Source organism: Balaenoptera musculus, chromosome 9, assembly GCF_009873245.2.
Source record: "Balaenoptera musculus isolate JJ_BM4_2016_0621 chromosome 9, mBalMus1.pri.v3, whole genome shotgun sequence".
NCBI classification, from domain to species: domain Eukaryota; kingdom Metazoa; phylum Chordata; class Mammalia; order Artiodactyla; family Balaenopteridae; genus Balaenoptera; species Balaenoptera musculus.
This window is the reverse complement of record NC_045793.1, coordinates 62,749,369-62,758,313: the sequence shown is the minus strand read 5'-3', so window position 1 is coordinate 62,758,313 and position 8,945 is coordinate 62,749,369. Positions and strand designations below refer to the sequence as shown.

At 38.6% G+C, this 8,945-nt stretch overlaps 1 protein-coding gene across 3 annotated transcripts in view; it reads right to left on the bottom strand.

The window, feature by feature from the left end:
- Positions 1-2,313: 2,313 nt before the first annotated feature.
- Positions 2,314-8,945, bottom strand: part of UMAD1 (UBAP1-MVB12-associated (UMA) domain containing 1) — a 235,681-nt gene continuing 229,049 nt past the window's right edge. For all 3 annotated transcript variants that reach the window (XM_036863375.1, XM_036863373.1, XM_036863376.1), the window contains one exon: positions 2,314-3,060. In XM_036863375.1, the coding sequence (XP_036719270.1) occupies positions 2,803-3,060 (258 nt within the window). In that variant the 3' untranslated portion in view covers positions 2,314-2,802. The remainder of the gene's footprint in view (positions 3,061-8,945) is intronic.

Sequence of the window (8,945 nt, the reverse complement as noted above, 5' to 3'; positions counted from 1 at the left end):
GGGTTAACAATAAGATTCAGTAAAATTGCTTGTATATTCTATACCTACAGTACTTTACAATGATAACTTGTATTGAGGAAAAGGACCATGATGCTTGATAAGGAGAGGGAAAAAAGTGTTCCCTATGGAATTCTTAACTAAGGAATTGCAGAAGAGTCAACCAACATATTTTAGCAATATTTTTATTAGTGAGGTATTTAGTATAGAAAAAAATAATGGGGCAGGAGGGATCTACAATATAAATGTAGGTAGCTATATATTTTTATATTACTCGTTAACCAGTTCAGTTAGTATGTATTTTGCATTTCATTAGACTGTTGTATGTGTGGTTAGTAATGAGAATTATAAGAGCTCCCTTTCCCAGAACACCTATGGTGTGTTCGAGATTTATGCTGCCAGGCATTTGACATACACCATCTAAAACCTAACATAACCCTGCAAGATGCATACAATTACTATTTAACTGGAGAAGGAACTAAGGACACAAGAAATCAAGGGACTAACTCCAAATCCCACAGCTTGTAAGTGAGGGAGCCATTACAAACTCTGGTTGCCTCAAATGCACCAGAGCATACAAGCTTTGTTATAATTCATATTATAATTATTAACACTATTAAAGGAAATATTTATCACTAACTAGGTGACTTAAATCATTTAACCTTTCTAGGCTTCAGGTTTCTCTTTGGTAAAATGGAGTTGGCTAGTTGATTTGTAATGTTCTTCCAGTTTTCAAAAAGTAAAACATTGATTTAATATAGAGTAAGAAAATTAAAATGGACATTTTTACAATGTTTTTTGTTAAAAATAGGTCATTAACAAACACTGGCCTTTACTAAATCTTGTGATGATGGGGATCTACCTTAAGATGTTCAGGTGATTTTTCCCAAATCTCTAGTCTTATTAAGCCAGGACTAGTGATCTTACCATTTTCTATGTTATTCCTTAAAACTTACATATAAGAGGATATTTCGTAATTTTCTCTGGACTACAAAAACTATGTACTTAAATCTTGGCCTTTCAAAGAATCAATAACTTGCACTCAGATATGAATAATGCAAAGAAAATCATTTTTCTGATCTGAAAATAATAAAAATATCAGTTTTTTAAAATTCATGTTTATTTAAATATCTTTTATAGACAAATGAAAATACAAGCATATTTATAACATGGTAGACATACATATAAATGAAATGTATAAGTACTTTAGACAAAATTTAACACATAGACAAATTGATAACATGCTTACACTTGGCTTTAACATTGGCTGTACATTAACACGGATATTAAAAAAAAAGATGTTTTCACAAAAACTGCTATAAAATGGTCACATTTGTCTTAGTAATAAGTTAGATTTCTTAGACTGATGTTTTATGAAAACTATGTGAAGCTCTAATTTAATCATTCACCTCATATGGTAGCATTATTTGTAAGTGAAGCATATTTCTCTCAATGGAAATGTACGTTTAACTTTTAAATAATATAACATTTTATCAAGACCATGCCACATATATTAAACAAACATGCATGACACATTAACACTTGAATAACTCATGTACCTTTATGCACAGTATTTAGTTTTGCTATGGCACTCTACCTTTGTGAAAAATATATTTAAGATTTGGCACAGAATCAATAAATTGTATTGCCACTCATCCGAACAAATGTGATTTAAATTTTCCATGGCATAGAAAATGCTCTGTCACAATTTACCTCTTCCCTTTACAGTTTATGGACCAATGGCAATTTTCTATTTTAGTTGGAATAAATAACAGATATTCATGAACTAAAAGTCCTGTTTAGGTGTTTTGCCTACACTCTAATTGGAAATGAGTCAGTTGCACTTTTTGTAGCAGTAAAACATTTCCATCTGTATTGTGGCCAACGAATTTCTAAATAAGGGCTTTATCAGCAATAATACATATCATTATGAGATGCTTTTCTTTGGGAGGCAGAGAGGTTGAAAGGAAATATGGATCTCTTCATAAACCGGGAACATAGGTGGTAAGGAGAACAAATGCCAACTGAGGCAGAAGCAGGGAACGTTCTTTGGAAAGCTGGTGAGAGAGAGCAAACCGTGAAGTAGCAAAAAACAAAGGCAGGAACTCAGGACTCCATCAAGGTGGAAAAGACTGCCATGGGATTAGGAAACCAAAATCTGTCACTCAAAAGAAACAGTATCCAGAGCATTCTTCTTACAGCATTCTTATATCAGCAAATTACCATTGCTTTCTAGGAAAAGTTGTAAATTTCCACATCAATGTCTAAATCAAGACTGAAGAAATTAAGCTAACTAACTAACTGCCAACTTTTTTCTTTTTTTTTTCTGAATTCATTAATAAACACAGTGGAAGGAGAAAGGGGAAAACATTAAGTAAGTTTCTTCCAAACCAGAGAAGAGAAATCACACTCCCTCTAAGTGGAGACTTCTTCAGTTTCTTGTGGTAACTAAGAAAAATGCCTCAGTTCTTTTTCACAGTTTTTCTAAGATAAATGTGAGGTGTTGTATTTTGAGAGACCGGTTGACGGAATCTACTCCTTCCATAAAACCTTGATAAATTAATATTTGTATTTATTATTAGGGGGAAAAGGAAGTAGTAGATCTTAAGTTTACTTTTTATACAAATATGCTTTATTCTAAAAAAAATAGAGCAATGAATGTAATATTATTTGCTTTATGATCCTTGCTTTTCTGAGGGCCTTTAAGGGCCTTTAAACAGGGAAATGTCAAAAAACATCACACAGGTTAAATAAAAGAGGCAAACTTTTGCCTTAAAGCTGTTAAGGTGCAAACAGACATAAAGATTACGAACCATAGAGCACTGAGTTTTCAAGAGTGAAATCATACCAAAACCTTGATAAGTTTTCGCTGACATCATAGGAGAGTAAGTGGTCGGGAAGGTCACTGATGGTGCCCTGCACGGCCAGCACATGCGGGGCCAAGGTGAAGGGTACGTCGCTCAGAAGCTCGGCCATTAATGAGCTGTTTTCCAGAGTCTGGCCTGCCTTATTTTCCATCTCGGGGCCTGCTACAGTCACACTGGATGAGTTTTCTTTGCCAATCTAAAAATACATATATACTTAAGTCATTTAGACCTTATGGACTTTGAGGTTATATGGCATTAATATATCAAAATGTGGCATTAATATATCAAAGTGATTGAGAAATGTGGACTATATAAACATTCCCAGATTAGAACGCAGCTATTTACTTACTTGAGAAATAAATCCATCTATATCTCTACTAGGTTTTTTTTTTTTTTTAAATTAATTTATTTTTGGCTGCGTTGGGTCTTTGTTGCTGTCGTGGGCTTTCTCTAGTTGCAGCGAGCGGGGGCTACTCTTCGTTGCGGTGCACGGGCTTCTCACTGCAGTGGCTTCTCTTGTTGTGGCTCACGGGCTCTAGGCACGCAGGCTTCAGTAGTTGTGGTGCATGGGCTTAGTTGCTCCGCGGCATGTGGGATCTTCCTGGACCAGGGCTCGAACCCGTGTCCCCTGCATTGGCAGGTGGATTCTTAACCACTGCGCCACCAGGGAAGTCCCCTACTAGGTTTTAAAATGAATCCTAAGCCCTACTCTTATTCAGATGGACCACCTACGGGCCCCTCCAATACAAATGGGCCCTCTTGCTGTTTCGCTAGCCCAGATAATGTCCACAAAGTCTTTCTCTGCTTTTCCAAATCTGATGTCAGCTTTCAGGCTCCACAGAATCCCCAGCTTCCTTCTGAAATCTTATATCAACATAGTTCAAAGTGACCTTGCTCACTTGAGAATGACTATGGGGCAAACTGCCCAGGATATTATTTGGCATTTCCTTTACATGTCCTTGCTAGTTGCTGTTTCACGTGCTTATGTCTTATCCCCAACTAGAATCTAGGGTCCTTGAGGGCAAATAATCTATTTTACCTATCTTTGTATTCTCTGTCTTGCATACGTTACTGCTTTACCCTAATACATACTTGGGAATTTACCTCTAATGTGTACCGTACGTAGTGGTTGATAACCTGCCTTTCGCTGGAACTAAAATCCTGTTATGTAAGTTATTCAAATAAGAAGAATTGATACATCTTGTTCAATTTCTTTTAAAGTTGGTATGTCTTGCATACAGGAGTTTACCAAAAGACATGCAGCACTAGGGTGTTCATAGTAGCACTCAATGCAAGCCCTGAGCTGGTAGAGTGAGCTGCTATCCATTCATCAATAGTAGAATGGATAATAAACAGAAGTATATTTACAGCAATGAGAACGAACAACCTGCCACTACAAGCAGCTGAAACCTAGCTCAAACCAAGTCAGGCAAAAGTTTATTCCACCCCCCCACCCCCCAGTCTCATGCAGAATCAAACTCCCGAGTCTTTACAAGGCCCATTGTGATCTGGCCTCGGGTACTTCTCTGACCTTAGCCCGGCTGCTCTGTCCTTGCTCAGGCCCCTCTAGTTCCACTGTCTCCTTGCCGTGGCTCGTGCACAGTCAGCCTGCTTCTGCCTCAGGCCTTTGTTTTCCAGATCCTCCGCCCAAGAGGTTCTTCTCCCACATAAACACAGGGCTCTTTCCCTCCCCTCCTTCCCAGTGGTGGCCCAAATGTCACCTTCTCAGTGAGGCCTTTCCTGACTGTTTCATTAGACTGTTTCCTGCCACCTCACCTCGTCCACTCCAGCATTCCCTGCCTGCCTCTCCTGCTTCTGTCCTCTCCATAGTCCTTGGCACCTGGTTATAATGGTATATAATTTATTCTGATTATCATACCTCAGAAGCTTAAGGAGTTTTTGTCTCTCATGTTCACTGCTGTATCCCAAATGCCAGGATGAGTGTCTAGCGTTCAGTAAATATTTGTTGAATAAATGAAAGCAGACAAGACTTTTGCCTGAATAGGGCTTATATTATAATGGCTATAAATGCTGATAAATTCCTATCTCTAAATCTAGAGGAGAATGATTTTCTGTGTAAGAAATAACAATTTTGTAAAACTTTTTATGGAAGTGTGAAATACAAACAGAAAGGGGGTACACATCATAAGTGTATAGCTGGCTAAATTTTAACCAGCGAAACACCTATGAGCAACCGCTACCCAGATCAGGAAATAGAAATGACCCTATTTCTATACGGTCATAGAAAGAGAGTGGTGCTCTCTTTCAGTCACAGTCAACTCCCTGACCCCTAGATCACCATTCCGACTTCTAACAACATAGATTGAGTCACCTATTTTTATATTTTAAATGAAGGTAATCATACATTTTTCTTGCAGCTTTTTTCACTCAACAGTATATGTATGAGATTCATCCATGTTGTTGCATGTGGGATTAAAAATTGTTGAAGAACATATTTTTGTAGAGGAGATACATTCTGACTGATGGCTTAAAAGAATTCTTTGGTTGCCATGTTGACAGCAGTCAGTGAGGGGTACAGGGCCAGGGAAGGAGGTAGGAAGACCAGCTGGGAAAGAGAGATGATGGTGATGTGGATTAGGGATGTGATAGTAAAGGTGAGAGAAAGCGGTTGGGTTTTGGATAGACTTAAAGGTTAAAGTCAATAGGATGTGCTGATGGAATAGATGGTGGGGTGTGAGAACAAGAGTGGAGTCAAGTATGAGGCCAAAGTTTTTGGCCTGAGCAATAAGGATGGGTTCTCCATTCACAGGGATGGGGCTTGGACAGGAAGATCCCGAGTTCAGTTTTGGATGTTCCCTGTGCCTAGCAGACATCTACGTGGAGCTGTTAGTGGGCAGAGGGATGTAATTCAAGTCTGGAGCTAGTGCAATCTGGTGGAGAAAGTCGGCTTGGTGTGTGTTTAAAAGAGGATGGGAGGAGAGAAAGTGAAGACAAATACGAGAACAGACTATTTTCCAGACATTATGCTGTAAACGGGAAAAGAGATATGGCCAGTAGCTGGAAAGGGAAGTGGGGTCATGAGGGCTTTCTCTTGATTTTTCTTTTTCTTTTTTAAGTTGGGAGAAACAATGTCTGTTTATATGCTAAAGAGAAGAAGCTCCTAAGAAAGGAAAACTCCACGGAGATTCTGTAGAGAAGGAACTACTCTCTTCACAGGCATCCCCCAACACCTAGAACAGAGGCTCTCAAGAAATACCTGTGTAGTAAAATGACTCTGGATGAATGAAGTTACCAAACACATCCCTATCAAGAGTTGTTTTACAGCTTCATGTGAAAATAAAATACCAGAATACTTTTTCTTAGGATGGCAACTAGAACAAATGTAACCTCACCCGGTGATGACAAAGCTTTTTAGAAAGGTCCATATATGCAATGAATGGACAGAGTCTGCTTCCTGAAACCTGACTGGGATTTAAATAGTAAGTGTCCCTGGGTCAGCCGAGAGCACAGGTATCAGTGAGTAATGATGCCACAATTCCAGCTTCTTTAAAGGGCATCACTATACACTGGTTTCCTCAAGATTACAGATGCACCAGGGCTTTGGTTACCATGGGCCAGCATGGCAGAGTGTTTAAAAACACAGAGCATAGAGCTAGACTACTTGGGTACAAATCCTGCCTATTAATAAGCAAATGGCCTTGGACAAGTTATTCAACTTCTCTGCGTCTGTTTCCTTAGCTGTATTAGGAAATCAATAGTAGTACCTATTTCATAGAATTGTTATGAGAATTATACGAAGTAATATAAGTAGTAAGTAATTTATGAGTAAGCAGAATAATGCTTAGCACACGTTAAAAGTCAGTCATAAATAAAAACTTTAGGAATATCAGACCCCTCTTGGCTTTAGACAAAGTCTAGGATCCATCCATTTCTTTTGTTTTTTTGACATTCACGGATGGTTCAAACAATCTTACCTTCCCCTCTCCTCTTATATCTTGTCTTCTCTCTTAATCTCATGGGCAAATGTTCCCTAGATCTGTTGATTGCATCCCATACTTGAACTTTCTTCTCTTTCTCCCTGAGTACAGAATGTTCTCCAGTTTCATTAGCCAAATCATCTCCTTTCTTAAACAAAAGCATTCTTAAAATCTCACCTTCTCCACTAAAAAGGAGGTATGTTAACCCGGAGCACTCTGCTTTCTAAACATACAACTTCTAAGGTTTACCTCTCTGGCAGCAATAGTTATTCCTTTGTTCATGCTTTTAGTAATGCTCTTCCCTTTCCTTTACACATCATTCTTGTCTGTCAGAGCATAATTCCTTGAGGACAGACTATATCTAGTATAATGAAGGAACTGAGCCATGTGGTTTCTTGCTCAAGGTCTCCTGATAAAACTGCCAGATGCCTTGAAGGGCGCTGCTTCATCCACCTGGGCCTCAGTCCTCTGTTCTGTAAAATGAGTGGCGAGGGGCAGAAAATGATGATGAGGGTGGTGACGGTGACAGCAACTAGCCTACGTTGAACGCTTACTTTGTACCAGGCTCCATCTAAGCGGTCTAAGTATCTGAACTCACTTAAGTCTTGCAACAGCAATGTAGGGCGTGTCCTATTACTAGTCTCATGTTAAAAACAAGAGGACACTGAGGCACAGAAAGGTTAAGGAAGTTGTCTCAGGTTACACAGCTAGCTAGTCTGTGGTAAAACTGAGAATCAAACTCAGTGTTCTTGAAACTTCTGTATTCTAAGATCCTGTACCTTTCAGCCATGCTTTGGGTAGACTGGCTAACTGGATGAACAAAGCCTCGAAAATTTAGGGGACAGTACTGGAAAATATGACAGTTACTAACATAGCATCTTGGCTTAATTTAGAAGGAAAAAACGACTCTACTAGCTTTTACCTTTAGGAAGAAAGGATTGAGAAAATCATTAAGGTGACAGATCTTAGACTGAGGAAGGATGGAAAAGGAACTATAATTTAAGAGATATTTATCCCTGGAAATGAATCTACCAGTAGCCTGGATAAACCATGGGGAAAACACCATGGACAGTGAAACAAGATTGTCTATGAGTTGATCATGGGTGAAAGGGAGAGATAGGAAGGTACGTGGGCATGTACTACAGTATTCTTTCTACCTTTGTATATGTTTGAAGACTTTCCATAATAGAAAGTTTCCAAAATTTAAATTAAGTTAAAAAATACTGTGGACACAGTGTTCCACTAAATGCCTCCTAGAAGGCTCTGCATATCAGCGGTGCTATATGTCTTACTCCAGTATCTATTTCTTAACCGTTGGCTAGAGTGCCACGTTCCAGTCTCCAAGGAGGCTGCCTGCCCTCTTGGCAGCAAGGGTGAGTGCCATGATGCAGCTGCTGTTGGCATGCTGAGAGTTGGAAGGGGAGAAATTATAAGACAAAATCAGAGTAAGTCACAAAGAAAATGGGAGTCAAAATTCAAGGACCCTACACCCACTAACCCTGATCACTGAGTCCCTAGCTTGGCAGCCAATGGCAGCAGAGGTGGGGGGCTGAAGGCTGAGACAGGTGCATGAGTCCCCCTGCAAAAAGCAGCCTTCTCTCTTAGACACAAAGTCTTTCAATCTCTTTCATTTGCATAATACAATGGGTCTTTAAAGGGAAGAATGAGTATGTTAACCACAATGGAGCAGGAAGAAAAGAATCAATTAACCTTATGGTTAACAGCCAAATTAAAAAAAAATACTTCAAATATTATGTTCATAAAGCATATTTGTTACTTTTGTGATTAATCCTGTTCACAGAAATGCTGCTATGATAATATTCTTGAATGTAAGTTCCTTCATATAATCTAGCTTTAATACTTCTTTTTCAAATTAATGTTTGCCCTTACACGGGTAAACATGGGTATACCATGTCAGAATCTTTTTTCATCTCAGGGAGAAAATAAATTTCCTTATTTGTATCATGACAACAAACAAAGTTTACAATTAATCAGCTGTTTTCATGTTTGTATAAAAATTATTTCTTGTTCATCAGTTAACCTGTTAAAAATGGGCTGGCCAGGTTTATCTTGGGTTCCTTATATTCTATTATCTTTGTTTCGAATAATTCAAAGTGGTTTATAGGCACTATTCTTCCCTTTC